This window comes from Alosa sapidissima, chromosome 4 (genome assembly GCF_018492685.1).
Source record: "Alosa sapidissima isolate fAloSap1 chromosome 4, fAloSap1.pri, whole genome shotgun sequence".
Taxonomy (NCBI): Eukaryota; Metazoa; Chordata; class Actinopteri; order Clupeiformes; family Clupeidae; genus Alosa; species Alosa sapidissima.
Genome location: NC_055960.1, coordinates 6144376 through 6163636, shown reverse-complemented (window position 1 = coordinate 6163636; position 19261 = coordinate 6144376). Strand labels below are relative to the sequence as shown.

Genomic DNA, 19261 nt, shown 5'->3' with positions numbered 1-19261 from the left:
CTTCATCCCCTGAGAATAAAAACTAAAAGGAGAAGAGTGCTACTATACTCTCATGACATTGCATTCTCTGTACATCAGTGAGGTATTAAAGTCTATGAGACAGATAAATCACTCTGTGGTGTGGAAGCTATCTCAGGCCCCTAGAAATATCCAATAACAATATTGGGTAGCAAAAATGTGCATTACGCTGTCATCAATCATCTTTTACATCTCTCCAATTTTTGTATGATTTGTTACATCCTTTCACAGAAAATGAATCAAGATGGCAGTAGTATTTTCCCACATTCATCAAAAAAAACACTTTTTTATAAAAAGCTGAATTGTTATTATTATTTATTTATTTACTTATTTATTTTATTTTGAATGTGTTCTGCTTTGGCCTAAAGAAATCTACGTGAAGAATAACAGCAGTGATTCAGGGAATTGCAGATTAGACACAAACACAAGGTAAATGCACGGGCTGGCCAAACTTTCAAAAGCTTTGCAAGCCACAGAAGCAATAGTGTGCACAAAAAATAGATTTGATTATAGATTCAACTTTATTGTCATTGTGCAGAGTAAAAGTACAGAGACAATGAAATGCAGTTAGCGTCTAACCAGAAGTGTAAAAAAGCAGACAAGTGCAATATGAACAGACAGGTAGTGCAGTGTAAACAGTATATGACATAAAGTGCAGTGTGGACAGTATACAGTTAAGCAAGTGGCATGGTTCACAGTATATGAAATGTGTATTAACAATACCATTATAAGAGCAGAATAAATATGGATATGCAGTATGGACAATATAGACAGATATGTACAGTATGTACAGGTATTAACAGTAACCTTAAAGAGTATTAAAAAGTGGATGTTAACAGTAGACAGATACAGTTGTCTGAAGGCATTAACATTTTGAGAGCAGTAAAATATTGCTACTGTAGTTATACAGTGTACAGTTGTAATATAAATAGAATGCTATGGGTGGGATAGGGTATTGCCACCTCTGTGTCAAGTGGTCCATGGTTGTGGTGCAGCACAAAGGGTAAGTTGGGTAATTGTCACCAAGGTGCAGAGTTAGTGTTCAGTAGGGTGATAGCTGCAGGGAAGAAGCTTCCTCTGAATATGCTGGTCAGGGTGCGGAGAGACCTGTAACGCCTCCCGGAGGGGAGTGGGGTGAACAGTCTGTGGTTGGGGTGAGAACAGTCTTTGATGATGCTGTGCGCCTTATGCAACTTTGTTTGCCCTGGATGGCCTCGATGGAGGGCAGTGAGTAACTGGTGATGCGTTGGGCAGTTTTCACCACAACTCTGCAGTGTCTTGTCCACTCATACCAAACTCCCAATATGGGGTTCCAAAATGGTTTGCCACCTTGCTAGGCCTATTAAATCTGCTGATATTTCAAATAAACACAATGTAATAAGATCCATGACATCTTGATGTCAAACTGTTCAAATTTAGGCTAGTCTTTGCTGAGCCTCTGAGGGGCTGTTCCTCGTCAAAGACCAGATTAGCCCTGGGTGATTAAGTAATTTCAAGGAATTGGATCTGGTTTAAAAAAATAAGTTCTCAACCCATTCAAATATCAATCCACACATGCAATCCCAGAACCATGGGGATCTTTGTGGGGTGCTGAGATGTCAGATATGTGTGGCTATAGTGGCTTGTAAAGCCATGACATGATTATGCACAGTGTGCTGTATTTGTCAACTGCCCAATGCAGATTTAAATGAACATAATATAACATACCAATCTACTACTTGCCTGTAACCCATATACAGTATCTAGGCCTAGCATACAGCACATGTTTTCAATAATGACCCTATGAAAATCAGTGAGGTGCAGTGCTCAAAGAGAAAAGTGTCAATACCAATTGCTGATTGAATGAAGCATATTCCAACCATTTCATGTTTCGCGTAATTAGAGGAACATTGTTTTGCCTTGTTTTGTTTATTTTCTGTCGTTATTTTTCTTTGTGGACATTCAGTTGAACTTGAATTTTCCCTTGGGGAATCTATCTATCTCTATCTAGGCTATCTATCTATCTAGTTGCAGATACGAATGCTACATCAGCAGTCTTAAACTCCCAACGATAGGTGGCGATCTTACCAAACTGTATCTGAATGAATACGGCACAAATCCGGATATCCGCTGGCATTTTCCGACCTTTGGAAGTGTTAGAAAACGAGCACGGTGAGTAATTTATTTATGTAAAAATAGAAATTAAGCTACTGGTATTAATATATAGTCATTTTTATTACCTTTGTAGGATAGGTTGACGCTGGTAAAACTGGGATTTCAAGTAGCGTTGACCTATCCTTTGACAGCGACACCATTCTTTGTTCGACGCTCTTGCTAGCAGCTAACTCCTCCGCTAACGTTACTTCTATTATGCTAGATATCATTAGCATCTCCAGACATACATTTTCCGTTGTCTGTATCATCATTAGTTCGCCGCAGACCGCTGTTTTATAAGCGAAGATGCTGACACAAACCTATTGCTATTAGATTCGTGTTAGTGTTATGTATGTAACAGAGCGGAGTGAGCCATTTTCTCGTTAGCTATCGTTAATGCTAATTATATGCAATTCGCTAATGTAACAGCATAGCAGCCGGTTGTCTGACTCTTGCAGTGGATGGTTGGTGAAAATAAACTTTCAGATATTTTGCTAATAGTAATTGCAAAGTCAATATAATGAAAACTCTTGGAGAGTATTTTTTCTCATAACAGTTTTATATGGCTTTCTCTTTTTATACAACACTACCGGTTTTGGTATTGGATTAATTGTATGCTAGCCTAGGTTAATAGCAGCTACGTCAGTCATATCTCTACGTGTCTAAAGAGGCCCCTAGTAAAATAAGGTTGCCACTTTTTCTGTGTGCACTCTGCCAGTCCAGTCCAAATTTTATGTTAGGCTGCTTGCTTTAAATGTCTAATGAAATCCAATACAGAGATGGCTCATATAATTCTTGACACAGTCGGTTTGCATTGTCACTAAGTCCCATCATTTGCAGAGCTGTGTGTGCGCACTTTCCCACTCTTTGTCTGATTTGGAATTTGTATGGTATGATGCATAGATGTAGTTATAGATCGGGCTGCTCGGTTAATGGCAAAGAACATAATCATGATTATTTTTTTCAACATTGAGATCATGATTATTTAACACGGATCACTAATTTTGGAAACATCATCCATTTGATTAATTGCACAGCCCTAGTTATAGAGGCTTAAGCTAATTAAAAGCACACACAAAGAAGATCATTTTCATTTACAGCAATGTAGCATTCATTTTTTGGAGTTGAAATTATTATATAAGAACACCCAAAGAAATATATAAAATTAGAGTATGGCATTTTCTGAACCTATTTTCAGGCTTATAAGGTAGGAACTTGGATCACTACATGAGGCATACAGTTAGACTTACTATTAACTAGCCTTGTAGTAAGACTCTCAACCTCTGACGGTATTGTACCCTCCCTGGTCCCATAGACCTTGGATTGATAATATGCTAACATTACAGGAGGAACAAGCCTCGTTAACCTCAAATTCCCCCTTGGGGATCAATAAAGTATCTATCTATCAAGCAGTGTCTTTTCATTGTCTGTAGTGTTAAATATGTTTTTTTATGTCATGCATACCTATGACCTAGGTGTTAGTCTTGGAGTCTGGTGACGGTTACGTGTGAGCTCGCAGCCAGAGTAAAACCGGCATGTGGAATGGTCCGAGATCAGCCCCTCGGGGAGGCCCACCTTTCGGGTAAGAAGAATGACAGTAATGTGTTGATATTGCAAAACCATTTATTTATTGATTTATGTATTTAGCATATTTTAAAGCTTTTGTATTTTTGGACATTTGTATGGTGTGATGAGTCATGAGCCTTTCATTTTTACTGATGGTATAAAGCAGTAAAGGAGGCTTAGAAACACTCACTATGATATAACAATGCAGTCATGAGTTAACCTTCCTGTAATAATATGATAGACCTGATCTGACAAAATGAGTCACAAGTTACACATTCTAATTTTGAAATACAGGCTGATATTTCTTTTTTTTAGTGATATATGAAATAAGAGGCATTCATAATTAATAGTCAAGACAAGAATGTAAAGTTACAAAAAATATTATTCAAGTCCTACAGTCTGTACTTGCCTGTAACCTGTAACTTCAAACACGATTTCTCAATGTTTCAATTGGAAAAAGATGGCGAGGGGCCTCAATTCAAAATGCTTTATCTTGACAACAATTCAAGATATGACTTTGACCAGGATATCTTTACGATGCTCATGGTATCCTCTGTCCATTGATACATATCATTGAATTTTGGGTCACTGTGACTCATTTTGCCAGATCAGGTCACATATACTATATTGTCCTGTAATGATGCCTCATGCTGCTCACATACATGCCTTCACAGTTCAATAAAAGCAAGCTACATATATACACAACACAAGCTCTGTCGATCACAACAGTATATTGCTCATAACAAACTGTATTATCACAACAATCCATTGCACATGTGCCCACCCTTGCACGGAACACATATTGCACACACCCCATAGTAAACACCATAAAATCATTGCAAACTAAGTGAATAAGTGATGGGTCAGACATTATCATCTGAACTTTCCTAAGACTGCTCGTATATCGACTGAAGGGACTGGTATTCCTTCCTGCCCATCACCTTAAAGCAACACCAAAGAGTTTTTTAAACCCTAAAATAATGTTTCCAAAATCATTTCAGTGGTTCATCAACTCGTAACAGAGTGAACGGCACTTCTGCATTCGCTTTGCGGCCCTCTATCGGCTATAACCGCACTATGTAAGTTTGCCAGATCGGGTAGCGGATCTGCAGTTCGATGGAATGAGACATAAGAAACTACAAATTTGAGTTGCATGATGTCATACTTTCATAAAATCATGCAACATATTCTACCTTGTCTGTGGACATTGTTATTTGCAAAGCTGGATAAACAAATAGTGTGCATGCGACAAAGTTCTTTGGTGTTGCTTTAATGCCAGTGTTTAACAGACAAGCTTAGTTTTTAGTTGCACAGTGAGGTTGCCAAACCATGTTGACATCCCATCTCTGACTAAGCTGTCAGTGTGGTGTTTCTGCTTTATGTTCCAATGTACAAAGATTTTTACATTTACTGCATTACAGAATGCTCCCAAGGGTATTGGTCTTAAGGATGTAGAACGGTCCTTTGAAAGGGTTTGCTTGTTATGTACATTTGTAAAAGTTATCATTCTGTTATTGCAGTGGAAATCCCAGGGGTGACATGTTTGAGGGCAGAGATGGACCCATGCCTGATTTTAGGGGCAGAGATGGGATGAATATGGGCCCCAGGCCTCAGGACCGCCCTCCAATGGACATGCGGCGTTTTGATGGTCCTCCAGATATAAGGGGTCAAGATATGGACCCCCGCAATATGGATTTACGTGGACGAGATGGGCCAAGGGACTTCTTCAGACAAGGAGAAGAAACCGACCTGACCCTTAGGAGAAGATATGAGATTGAAATTAGGAGCAAATTGCAAAATGCTGGTAGTTTCCCTGGTGGTCAAGGCCGTCACCAAATGGAAATGGATGGAAGAGACATGCCAGGAGGAAACATGAATGACGGCAGATTTATGGACATGAGGGAAAGGGAACGGATGGGAATGGACATGCCTGGATTCAACCCCATGGACCAGAGGAGGAGACATCCAGGTGAACAAATGGGTAGAAATGATGGTTTCAGAGACATGCGTGACAGGGACAGACCTCGGATGGGCATGGACGACATTGACGGTTTCAGAATGGACATGTCTCAACCTGATCGAGGGAAGATGGACTTTGATCGAAGAGGTGGAATGCTTTCAATGAACAACAGGGGGAGGTTTGAATCTGACATGGACATGAGGAGCCGTGTGGGGCCCTCAGGTGAGTTTAGAGATAAGGACAGGGACAGATCTCCTCTCCGGTTTGGAGATAAGGACAGAATGCCAGTGGAAGGAAGAGGAAGACCTGATGGGCCCCCTGATCCAAGCAGACCATCACTCCGACCTGGAGACACCCTCAGAGATAGAGAATTCCCTGAACCATTAGACAGCTCCGTTGGCTTCAAGGGCAGGGAGAACGAGTCTCCGTCAGAAGAGTGGCGAAGCAACAACAACAACAATGCGAAAGACAAGGATTCTTTCCCAGGCTTGATGAATCGAGGGCTGCCTCCATTTTCAAGAGAAGCACAGTCAGAAAGATTTTTCCCTGGTCGAGGTAGAGATGGAAGAGGAGAGCCTTTTAATATGGATAGAGACAGGCGATCTGGTGAGTTTCCAGAAAAAGATGAGCCATTCATAGGTTTACCTCGATCAGAAAGAGATGCCAAAGTTCCTGAGAATTTCCCTGGAAGAAATCCACTCAAAAGTGGGCTTGAGCAGACCTTCCCTCCGGTGAATCCTGCGTTGATTGGCCCAAATAGGGATAAGGATGGTAAGCCATGGTCAAGGGAATTAGATGCTCAGTTAGACCGAAGTGCACCAAACCTTGGTAGGCCTCCATATACTCCAGACAAGAGCCTAATGTCGGTGCCGAATGTCGAGAATCGTTTTCCAAATGATCGCACACCCTTTAAGGGATTAAAAGATACTCCTCAACCATCCTCGGGTAGAGGGATTTTGGGCCCTTGTCCAGAAGGAATGCAAAGAAATAGTGGAGCAGACCGTAGAGACCAGGACTACAGAGACATTGACTACAGAACTGCTTCTGGGCGAGCATATGACTACAACCTTTCGGATCTTCCTGGAACCGAAAAGGACAGAAAAGAAACCAGGCTGCCTCCACCTCAGAGATCCAGTAATGCAGGCTCCCAGGTTAGTGCATTTCTGTTTGCTTAAAATAAAGTTGTTGTTTTTTTATAACCCTTATTATTTTATATACCCTTAAGTTTATTTGCTTACCACTGAACTATTGCTAACAGTATCTCTACTGTTAGCAATAGTTACCCCCGAAAAAGCTTCTCTTTCTATGTACACAATACTGACTGTTCTATGAATTTGTGAACGAAGGATCAAGATTACAGGAGTGCATCTGTTGAGGATAAAGTTTCCAACACCATCTCCATTTCTGGGATTCCCAAGACTGCCACAATGGAGCAGGTGGGCACCAGTCTGTCTCATCAGATGTTCAGTAAACCAGATGAAATGAATGGAATGGAATTTTCAGTAATCCAAATAGTGTGCTATGTACAACACTGCATTTAGTCTCCATTGATTGATTTAAACCATGTTTAAAGGGGCCTATTGTCTTCTGCAGATTCTTGGTGCTTTTGCTGTCCGTGATGGTGTTCCAATGCAAGGCATGAAGATCAAGAATGTTGTCCCAGGTGAGGCCTCTTATTCCATGTAGACGGTTATCTCGCAAAAGTCTCTCGCTCTTTACGATTTTTCGAAACATACGATACCACAAGCGATTTGTGATTGCTTACAGTGCCTTCGATTCCAAAGCTTACCATCAGTGCTTCCAGATGCTTGGGAGAGGTTTCCTTCTTGAGTAGCCATAGACATGTTCCCTCATGCATTCTTATATGGCAACAGATGGACATGTTATTTTCTAAGCATCTCTCTTGTTTATTAACATCTGCCCAGGTTGATTTGATAAGCAGTGATTCGACATTATCTGGGGGTAATTTCATCATGTGCTTCTCAATCCATGGCTATCTATGCTGCCATGTCCATTACGGTACTGGGTTTTCTTAAGGCCCAGAGTCTACCTGTGTTTTTTTCCTTTCATTCTTCATAGACTGATGTGATGACAAGCTGGTAATGTATTCTAGAGCACAAATCCAAGATTGTCAGGGGTGTCCTCAAGAACATATGCTCAGCAACCTTAAATCAGGTTGAAAACAGGGAATCATGCTCATTCTCAAATGCAGAGACTTTAGTAAAGGATTGGGGGTTTTTTGGGGGGTTTTTTTGCAGTCCAGTCTCTCACCAATGCTCTTTTGAACTGCTGTATAGCTACAGAAGTGACTCATTAGTTTCCAACAATTCTTGAATTGTTAGCTTTTAGTAGAATACTGTGAATATCATTATACACAACTCAAGTAGTCAAGTAGCCATTTTCAAGTCATCAGTGTGAACTGAATCATGTTAAATTCGCCATCATTTTGTAACTGTTCCCCAGGTATGGTTTGTGAGACCCGAAAACAACCTTGGTATCAACTCACTGTAGTTTTAATTTAATTTTATTTCATTTTATTTTACTTTTTTATTTTATTTTATTTTATTTTATTTTATGTTACTTCTATTTAGAAATACTGGAACATTTAATTTACAGATTATTTTATTGGGTTTTAGTTCATGATTATCTTGGGTTTTAGTAAATTATTGTTTTTAATCCAAGAAGTTTGATATATGATTTTATGAACACAAACTAAATAAAAATGGTAATCTTTTAGATGCCATAGTTCATGCAGTGATTTGGTGAAATACTAGTGCATTTCATTGTCCCACGAAGACGATAAATGATTTTAAACTGGTTATTGCCTGTCAAGACGGAGCATTTGCGCATTTTCTGCCTACTCGCATTCGCATTTCCTCTCGATGCTGTGATGCACTGTTTTCTTTTCATTGCCCATGTGACTGGAGCGTACTAACAGAAATCATCTGTATTTCAAATGCTGTCCCCAGGTTACAGCTTCGATATGGCCTATGTGGAGTTTTTAAACCTGGAGGATGCTGTCCACTTCATGGAGTCCAACCAGGTGGCCCATCCTCACATCTCTACAACTGCTGTCCACAAGCAGGAAGACGCCTGGGGTGGGGGGTGGGGTGTGGGGGGTACAAGAGAAGTGGGTGGGGTTGTGGGTGGATTAGAATGTGGGTGGAGGTTGAGAGTGGGGGGGGGGTATTGGAGGTAGAATTGTAAAAAAAAACATACTCAGGCCTCTTTGAGATAAAATCCATGCTACACATTTTGTCGTCTTCTACAGAAATTAAGGAAATTGCGCTCTTAAACTTGCATGCTTTAGCCGTGCCGTTCTACATTGTGTAAATCTCTTGTTCGGGCCTCGTTTAGATTCGTTTTCTGCCTAAGCGATTCCGAATTAACCTGCTAGCACTGTACTGTGATGTTTAGGTTCCGCTTATCAGCAGGGTTGAATTATTGTCCCAGCCAGCTCTTTTGTTGCTTTCATACCCTCACCGGTTTGTCGACGTGAAGTTATGTAGGTTCTTTTTTTTTTTTTTTTAAATATGGATGAAAATGGTCTGCAGTGAGAAGGATGTATGTGTGATATTCTGAACACAGAAAAGGCTAGTTAAGTTAATACGGAGTAATAGCATGTTCTTTTACTTTGGGAAGCTGAGTTAGCCTTGAGCAAGGGTAATTCGTCATGCTGCAAGATGATATCAACCCCACTCATGATGACAATAATTCAACCCCAATGACAGTAATTCACTGTGCTATTGCAACGCTTCTTGCAATTTTTCTCCTCCCATTAGCATCCAATGGCATTGTTCTAGTTGAGAACAAAGCTGAAACCGTTTGATGCTGCTCATTGTTCTAGGTCAGCATTGTCGACTAAGTCTTTTAAGATTAACGTCGATGGAACGGTGATAGTTTGGATGACTTTATAATAGGGCACATCAACCCAACTTTGTCCATTCTAGTCTGGTATAAAAATGTATCAATACAACAGAATTGATGTGACCTAGTCACCAAATGGATGAACTTCCTTGCTAACTTATTTATTCCCCTTTTGGTAGTCAAAATCGTAATCAGTACAGATGGGAGATCAGTTCGCTTTTCATTATTTAACTCTCCCAATGTCCCCCTTCCCTGCGTCTTAACTCACTAAATATTTCTTTCTGTCATTCTTTTGTATTTCCAGTCTGCTGTGTGCTCGGATTTAGTACAATGCGCACGTAACAGGATAAGACCGTTGAGAAGAGTTCAGGTTGTTAATAGTTGTGGTAATTGTCAATAATATGCTTGGTAATCAAGGGCAGAATTGTCAACTTATAGTAACTGAGAGGCTGTGTTGTGGCAACAACAGTTGCCAGCACTGTACCACTGGTTCTATTTATTTTTTATTTTTTATTTATTTATCCCATTGCGTTTCTATGTTTCTGACAATGTGCAACACATGATGCAACTGCTTGGATCTCGCTTATCTCTTTGGTGACTTCTCATTGCCTTTTGCTGATTGTTGGAGTTGACAGGGGCCATAGAGACATCTCTGTCTGGCCTCAGTAATCTTCAGTCTTTTGAAGATCCTTCTTCCAGCCCAGCGTGCCTTTTTTTCTTTTTTTCAATTAATTGCAAAATTCAATGCTTCCTTTTTCTCAGAGGGACTTCCGAGCCTGGCCTAAAGTTTCCCTTCCTTACTTTAGTCAGGAGGTCCTTTTCTTCAAGACCTCCAGACTTACTTTGTTCCCAGATGTCAAACTGAGTATTCAGAGGAACCAAACACCATGAATAGCAGATGGGCTCCTTCCTGTTTGCTGGTCCATCCATTTATTCATTCATTCAACTTTGAGCTTCCAACGGGTCCAGACCTCTTAGAGCAGTTCAGTGTGACATTGCCTTCCTCATCTTCGGCTGGGCAATGCATTTTTCAGAGCTTTGAGATGAATTAAGCAGACATTTTGAAGAATTGTGTAATGGGCTCAAGGTTAGATATATGAAAGTATGATTACTGGGTCTCTAGTTTGAGAGAAAATGGAAATCATAGCAGGTCATAAGGTTCCTTTTAAATGCCTTAACTGCCTTTGCAAAATGGTGGTGTTAACAGTACAATTTATTGTGCTGCCTTTGCTTTCATCACAGTTTTGTCTTTGGAAATATGACCGTGGGTTTAATTTGTTAGTATGATTTGTAATAGTTCATAGTCCTGAAAATATGGTTTGAGATAAAATAGCACAATGGTGCTTACATTTGTGATATTTTAGGAGTGTTAAGTCACACATGGTGATAGCTGCTCAACCACATTAGACCAGATTTTGTTCAAAGATTGGGACAACAGGTTTTGGAAGTATAGGCTGTTGAAGCCTTATTGTACTTCAATTAGAAGTTTTTGGTAGATGTCAGATGTGCTGCTTGAGTTGATCTTAACTCTCAATTCCTCACACATTTCAATTGCCTGCACAGATGGCTATTCTGTGATTGTGCTACCACTATATTACATAATTTGAGATTAGGGATTTCTCGTTGTGAAATCAGAAAACTAGAAAAGATTTTGCTAATGATCATGTAATCCTTGTTAAATTGGTATTGAATCTAGTCCACAAAATCAGTCTACGTTGTACCGATTTTAGTTGAAGAACTGCAGTGTTAAGTTTGGGTGCACTTGGTTGGTGAAGTGTATGGCCACACATTTTTAATCCTGATTCCATAATAGTCATATAGAGTTGTTAGGACTGACTTTTTATATTTTTCAAAACACCCACAGGGATGTACCAAAACCAGCAGACACATACAGTGTATAGAAAAGGTGTTCAACTGCTCTTTCAGTGGACCCTTAGAACAACATTGAAAACACAGTGTTAGAATGCCAGCTATTTACAAGTGTTGTTTTAGGGACTTTGATTGAATCATTAAAAGAACAAGGCTACACAGCTTAAATGTTTGTCTCGAAATCCTGCTCGACAGTTTGCCCATGAGGCCTGACAAACGTTGATAAGTCAGTTGGTGTAAGTCTGCCTCTGCCGTTCTACCCTTAAAAAGGGTTAAACCTGACCAGAGTGCGTCCTGGGAATTATAGAGACATGTGGGGCTGGAAATGTAGATATACACTACAGATGTTGACTCTCCTGTGTGCTTTTCAGGGTTCATTGAGGGTTGGCAATACGACGGCTCTGATGAAATACGTTCAGCCTGACCGAAGCGCCAAAGACACTAAGGTAAGTGAATTGTTAAAATAACATCTTCTAAAGGCCTCTATTTTCCCATAGAGTTTCTCTACCCCATGCTCTTGGCAAGTTGCCATGCCCTCTAATTGATATATTACTAATGGTCTGGTCTCATTTTACTTAGCTTGTTCAGTGTTCTTGGGGCCCCTCTTCTTAAATGTCCCATGTAGCACTTTGGACAGTTACAACTCACTCAAACTGAATACAAACCACTGCTGTTTAAATACGGTATGCCAAGCCAGTTTAACTGTCTTAATGGCTACATGCCTGTCTGACCAGAGAAGATTACATGTAGATCAGTCCCTTTATCATTAGGGTATGAAATACTAATTAAAGTGAGGGAAATATTGAACTTTAGAAAAAAAAATAGAAAATGTTTGTGTGTCAGGGCTGCAATCAAAGAATTCTTAGCTGTTTTTCTTAAATTACACAAACAGATTATGCGGTTACCAAAATAGTTGTCGGTTAATTAAAAAGTCATTAATAAGTAGTAGTAAACTAATCGATTAATTGTTGCAGCCTTAATGTGCTGATTCATGAGGACATTTTCTCCCTTGTGTCTTTCCCCAAAGCCACAGGAGCCACCTCGGAAACCGGCCCAGGTACCCGAGGACCCCACCCCAGCCCGCCCGTCCCCTCAACCCAAAGCCACCCCCAAACCGGACGAGCCACGGTCCAAGCCTGCTGCTGACCCTGCCCCAAAGACCACGTGGCAGCGCAGCTCTGACCTCACACCGGAGGCATGGCAGCAGCAGGTGGACCAGCAGCTCCAGCAGCAGGAGGCCGAGCTGAAGGCCGAGGCTTGGGCCAACTCTCGAAACTCCTCACGGCACCCCCCTCGTGATCTGGATCCTGTCTTTAAGGAGAGCAAGAGTGAGTGATGGGACCCAATGGCTTTCTTTTTTTCATGATGCAATATTAAGAGAAATGTTGTGTTGGGCATTGTAGGCTTTTAAGTTGTTCGAACATTAATTTTGAGCACAGCATTATAAAATGTATTTGTCCAACGCCAGGATGCCTGCTGGGGAAAACCATGCTGGGTTGCCTACTATGCCAGGAGTTGTTGGTTGCATGACAATGATCCACCAATCTGTTTGCTTTTCAGCCATGATCATTAAAAATCTGAAGAACACCACCACTGTGGAGATGATTCTGAAGGCACTGGATCCATATGCCTACCTGGATGAGAGAAACGTCCGATTGGTCCGTAGCAAACCGAACGGATGCAAATGCTTCTGCTTTGTAGACATGGACTCTCATGAGGTACAGCATTGTTTGCATCACACTCCTTCAGTGTCATTTCTCATTGATTAAAATTGTTCCCTCATTGAAATCCTGCTTCTGCCCCTTCTGAACATTGATAAAAATCAACTTTTGTACTCTGTTTGTGCAGCAAGTCACTCGTCTTGTTGACATGCTGACCAGGGCACGGCCCGTGATGGTGGATGGTGTTCGAATATATGCGGAGGTTGCCAAACCGCTCAAGAACCAGAAGTGAGTTTCGCCCCAACTGTGCCACTTCACATATCTTCTACGTTAAACCCCTCAAGATCCTATGTACACTCCCCAGGCTGCAGTTGGAATTGTTTAGAAAGTCTGTCTCTTATCCCTTGCTCTACCTTTACTCTTACAGCAGCTACAAGAGGGATTATGATAAATCTGGCTCCTCCATCCTGGGCTATCCTCCAGAAGTGTTGGAGGTAAAGCAGTACTCTTAACCCTAAACACTCAACACAAGATGTTGCTCCTCTGCAAATACACACCACTGACAAGCATTTAGCTTCACTTACCATGTAGGTGTTGCTTTCATAGGCTACTCTGTCATTTGTTGGCCTGTTGGATATCAGCTTCTTTGACTATTAAAGGCCTGTTGATGCTGTTAACCAGTTAACGTGTTGACTTCACGTCATCCTTTGCAGCATCATCAGCAGATGCAGCAGCAGCAGCAGTACTATCAGCCCCAGCCCCTCCGTGGCTCTTTGGGTGGTGCACTTGCTGGAGTCCAAGGTACGGCACCCATTCCTGTTCTAGCAGTGGCACCACGTCTTCCCACACTGCTCTCTGAAGACAATGATGTTGCCCTTTTTACAAGGTTGAGATTTGAGTGAGCATGTGTATATGTGTGGTCTACAGGTGACATGACCTTGCCAGGCAGAGACACCGCCAAGACAGCTGCCACTGCCATCGTGCAGGTGAGTGTCAGTCGTATGACTCTAAAATGTGATCGCTCACTTCATCAGTGACCTCATAGGAACAATCTACAGCAGTCTGACAGTTGGGCTACACCAGGCATGCAATTGACTTGCTCTGTTTGCGGAGCGTAAGAATAGTTTTAGAAGACTAGTTGATTTTTTTTTTCTGAATGTACGCAGCACGATCACGTCTGGTTTAGCCAGTTCTCTTGGTTATAGTGGAAACTAATTGTTGCAGGACAGAGCGCTTCAGTTATGTGCCAGGTGTAGCCTGCCTGTGTCTGTGAATCATGTCCGCACCGATGGAGTGATCGCTCCCATGTTGGGGGCCGCTTGGCACTGACTCTGATCCGGTTCTCCTCCGCAGCACGCTGTGGGCTATCCAGATGCCTCTGCAGTGGAGCTCCCCTACCAGGCCCCAAACCCGGCCGTCGTGGCTGCCGCTGGGACCGTGGCGCAGGGGAGCGCCGCTCAGCACGCGGAACCTTACGGCTTCGGTGAGGGGGCCGACAGCTATCTCTTTACTCATGACTTAATCACTGAATGCTTCTTGATTTTCACAGAAATCCGTCTGAAAACCATCCGTTTTACAGCATAATTACAATATGATTACATGGTCTAGACATGTTTTTATGATGAAATAACATGACTAGCTAAATGGAATGTCTGGTGTTGTTTTTTTTTTTTGAACATGAGTCATGGGTAAAATCTTTCATCTAAAATAAATATTGCTGCATTCAGGCGCCGAAACTCCTGATCTGTCTGCCTACCTATATGACGCCACGTCTGGCTTCTACTACGATCCCCAGACCACACTGTACTATGACCCCACCTCCAGAGTAAGACCTCATTGCAATATATGGCAGTCTTGCCTGAATACTGATAACCCCATTAGGCCTTTGAATAGGCCATGTCTACCATTTTGTGTGTGTGTGTGTGTAAGAGAGCTTGACTGTTCACATAAATTAAGCACTTTAGTGTTCGTCATTACACTGCTACTTTAATATAATATCAGCCATTTTGAAACCCCAATAGATCTGTGTAGGTAGATGGAAGTGTTCATTTCACCTCTGGTTCTGCGCTTGCAGTATTTCTACAATGCAGAGACCCAGCAGTACCTCTACTGGGACAGCGCCTCAAAGACCTACATCCCAGTGGCCGGCTCCACTATGGATGGCCAGGCCAGCAACCCCGTGCCTGCCCTCCCCGGGGATATAGCGGTCCCCTCGGCCTCCGCCGTTGTGCCCGCGCCTGCCGCCGCCGCCGCCGCTCTGCCCTCCGTGGACGAAAACGCCCAGAGGGCCCTGGAGGACGCCGATGCCGCCGGACGCTCTGACAAGAAGGAGAAGGAGAAAGAGGACAAACCCAGAAGCCTGGCTGCCTTTAAGGTGAGACTCAAATGCACAGGGCCCTGGAATGGAACTCCAGCCTGAAGCTACGCAGTTTATGATTCACTTACGTTTATGAGTTTATGAGTCTCTTACTGAGGTTCAACTTTAGAGGGTTTTTTTGTCCGCCCAGGCCATTAAAAAAAAAAAGCATTTCTAGCTTGAGTTAGGTCTGCAAATTGTTACCTCAGGCTGCCATTGGTGTTGTGACCCTCATTTGCAATCTAAAACAGGTGGCTATGTGAATATTTAAAAATGCTGAGAGCATGTTACAAGTAACAGCAACATCACAGGTTACTTCCCCTGGATGCACAAATACTGAGGGAAACGGGGATTCTGTTAACCTGACCCTAGCCAGATGAATTTCGCTCCGCCTAGCTCCACTCATCCATCTGGAACTGATCCATTGGAATGGTGTTTCAGAAGGCTGGGCCTAATCAAAAAATGCTTGCATATGATTGAATAAGCCACTTGTCCGTCATCTATTGACGTGCTACTTCAACCACTCACATCGAAGCCAACCCGTGACGCTGATAACAGTCTCAGTCGCTTCTCCACTACGTCACATCTATGTGACATCTATCACATCTATGTGATCTCCCGCCCTGCGTCCTGATTGGCTGTACAATAAAATCTGGTGCAGAAATCACTCTCAATGGAAGAGGTCCCAGATGGATGTGAGTGAAGCTAGGCGGAGCTAAGCGGAACGACATTCATCTGGCTAGGGTCAGGTTAGGATTCTGTTGCTCTGTTATATTTGACTTAGGGTGTCTGCTGTACATAATTGAACATTTCCACAATGGCATATCCTGTGTTCTAGATTATGAAAGACATGGAACGCTGGGCAAAGATCCAAAACCGGCAGAAGGAGAGCGTCCGTTCCCCCTCTCCTGTTCTGAAGATGCCTGGGGGTGGCGATGACCAGAGGTCCTCTAAAGCAGCCGATGCAGCGTTTGCCATCTTTGAAAGAAAGGTGTAGTGTTATTTTGTGTTGGTAATTGTACCTGCAGTAGGAGAATTCGTACTGTGATTTGAGGGAAGAGAAGAGTTACCAGCTGGTTACTTTAGTGAATACTCATACCCCATTACTTGCAGGTCTCTGGTGGAGATGATCTCTTCAAGAAGCCTCTAGCCCCACCCAAGAAAGAGGACAAAGCATCCAAGGTGGGACTCTTCCTTAAGTAGCCATTTTCCTGAACTCACTGAGTATGTCATCAATAGTGGGCATAACCTAGGAGTGTGTTTTGAAGCTCTAAAATGGGGTGGTTGGTTTTTTTTTTTTTTTTCATTCGTTAAGTCTCCTCAATATATCACAGGTTTTTAATACATACACTTAGTGCATGTACTCTGACACTCGGCTGGATTGGTTGTTTTATGTGTGCAGCGTGCAATGGGCTCGCTGGGCCTGCTCGCAGCCGACTATGGGGCAGGAAGTGATGAGGAGGAGGAGGAGCGGCACGTGGAGATGTCGGTGCCTTCCAAGAGCCAGCCAGAGGATAAGGAGGACAAGCTGACCGACTGGAAGAAGATGGCCTGCCTGCTGTGCAGGAGGCAGTTCCCCACCAAGGACGCCCTGATCCGCCACCAGCAGCTGTCTGACCTGCACAAGGTACCCCTGACCACTGAACTCAAAGACGGTGTTCTGTTGAGACTCCACATCCATTCGTCTGATTCATCTCCCTCCAGTCATCTGGCCATGGGAGAGCTCTTCAGTTCAATTACAGTATTAGTATTGTTATATTATTAATTATAACAAATATTGAACAAAATGATCTTTGTGTAATAGTAAAATAACATACTAAAATAACAATTGTTATTTTACTATTTCATAAAGATATTTTTTGTTTTTCAAAGGCCCTTGTTGTGTAGAAGTGAGATACAATTCCCCTCAGATCATTTCTTAAACATTTTTCTCCTTTTAGCAAAACATGGAGATCCACTTGAAGATCAAGAAGTCCAAAAAAGAGCTTGAGGCTTTAGAGAATCAGGAGAAAGAGGTGAGAGACTTGTCTCTAAACTCAAATGCCTTGATCTCACGAACGGAACCTCCAGCCAGCTGCTCTAAGGTGATTACAAGGGAAGCTTAGAAAAAAAGGGGAAAATCCTAGATAAATAGATAATCCAGGGATACTTAACTCTCGTGTCCTCACGTCTTGTAGTCTGATTGCGTCCCGCAGTTGAATGCCAGAGGGCCGAGCGTTTCACCAGAGATGAAGAGGAGGAAGTACCAGCAGCATCAGCACCAGAATTCGTGGGCTGGTGGATCCAGGTTCTACTCTACTCTACTACTATTCAAAATAATAAAACTCACCCCTCTCTTCAGAAAAGGTCATACTGTTCCTACTAACCTACAAGTTGAGTGACCTCTTTTTCTCCCTCCCCTAATTCAGAGACTCACACAAAGGCAGTGAGAGGCCTGGCCTGGGCTCCGAACCAGTGGAGGTGAGTTGATCTGTTAATCTCAAATTATATTCCCACTATTTCCCCAATTACATCAGGATTGTACATTAAAGTGATGATACTGTACATGGGGCAACTTTTTTGAACAATGTTGCTGGGCAACAACAGAACTGGTTCCACGTGTTCTGATTTGATGATCATGGCGATTTGCCTACTGATGATTAATGCTCTCCAGGAAAAGATGGCTGCCCTTTATCAATGGAAATGTGCCAGAATCACAATACTCAGGAACATTGCTCAAAGGGTTGCCTCGTGTTTCATCAGCGTTAGTGTTAACTGCATTAAGTTGACTGGGAAATAAAAGGCTTTTAGTTGGTGGACTCATCTTGTATGCTTTGTACTCCCACAGAGGAAGAAGAAGGACCCTGTGGCGTGGGACCATGCCACATACAAGCAGGCCGTACGCAAGGCCATGTTTGCCCGCTTCAAGGAGCTAGACTGACAGCTGGCTGCAGCAGAGAGCTTGAATGGGTCAGGCTGAAACAGAATTGGATGTGTGGGTGCACATACACAAAAAAGATCTTTTTTTTTTTCATCCAGTATACCATTTATCCTGAAGCTTGACTGCTCCCAAACACAGCTCTATGTTGGATTGTGTATAGCAAAGAGAGAGAGAGAGAGAGAGAGAGAGTGTGTGTGTGTGTGTGTGTGTGTGTGTGTGTGTGTGTGCGTGCGTGCGTCCGTGCTGTTGAATCCACCACCATTAAGAATCAAGCCTCCTTGTTACAGTTGGTTTAGTTCCATGTGAGTTTTTTTTTTAGGTTATGTGTTTTACCTCTTACTTAATTTGAACTTTGTACTATATGTTCCTTAAGTTGCTCTTTTTAATGTAATGCTATATGTGACATAAATGCGTGTTCAATGAGGTAACTCCTTGCTTCTCATGTGAAACACACTGATTGTACAGAGCCAATAAATGTTGTTAAGATATACTGACCTGTTTGTCGGTGTCCAATCAGTTTCCAGTTGGATTTAGATATTTATTGAAAACAGAATTTATCTAGTTAATTTTATAATAAAGCTCTTCTTATAATGACAATTTTAATTATTCTCAGGCAAGTAGTTATTGAAGATTATTTTTGCTTTTTAAATATTTGCTTTGATGCAGACCACCTTCTCCCTCCATGCAGGGGGCAGTGTAGCACTGTGGAGACTCCATAGGGAGTGTCAGCTCAGCTGAATGCAGCAGCTCCAAGTAAAGGCTGTGAACTGGATTGGATTGTATTAACACCAATAAAAACCTTTTCATGGACTCATGCTAAGAAAAGTCCTGTTAGTGTTAACCCTTATTGGCTTTTTGTGTGCGTCTCTCACTGTAGCCTATGCAGTGCTGGATCTACATTCCACTCCAGC

General features: G+C 42.2%; 1 protein-coding gene across 6 annotated transcripts; it reads left to right on the top strand.

Moving 5' to 3' along the window:
* The first annotated feature begins 2059 nt into the window (after positions 1 to 2059).
* Positions 2060 to 18844, top strand: LOC121707062 (RNA-binding protein 6). 6 transcript variants are annotated; one of them, XM_042089296.1, is made up of 23 exons: positions 2060 to 2169; positions 3627 to 3733; positions 5238 to 6828; positions 7024 to 7113; positions 7271 to 7340; positions 8647 to 8720; positions 11785 to 11859; positions 12447 to 12741; positions 12974 to 13131; positions 13262 to 13362; positions 13502 to 13568; positions 13788 to 13875; positions 14002 to 14060; positions 14428 to 14557; positions 14802 to 14899; positions 15149 to 15448; positions 16269 to 16421; positions 16544 to 16612; positions 16833 to 17057; positions 17371 to 17445; positions 17626 to 17717; positions 17839 to 17890; positions 18258 to 18844. In XM_042089296.1, exons 2-23 carry the CDS (start codon positions 3687 to 3689, stop codon positions 18348 to 18350), a joined length of 4002 nt encoding a protein of 1333 aa, XP_041945230.1. In that variant the 5' UTR covers positions 2060 to 2169; positions 3627 to 3686; the 3' UTR covers positions 18351 to 18844. The 6 variants fall into 6 exon arrangements, with proteins under 6 accessions (XP_041945230.1, XP_041945225.1, XP_041945229.1 ...); XM_042089291.1 differs by having other exon boundaries at positions 17371 to 17514; positions 17608 to 17717; XM_042089295.1 differs by having other exon boundaries at positions 12441 to 12741.
* Positions 18845 to 19261: the final 417 nt, after the last annotated feature.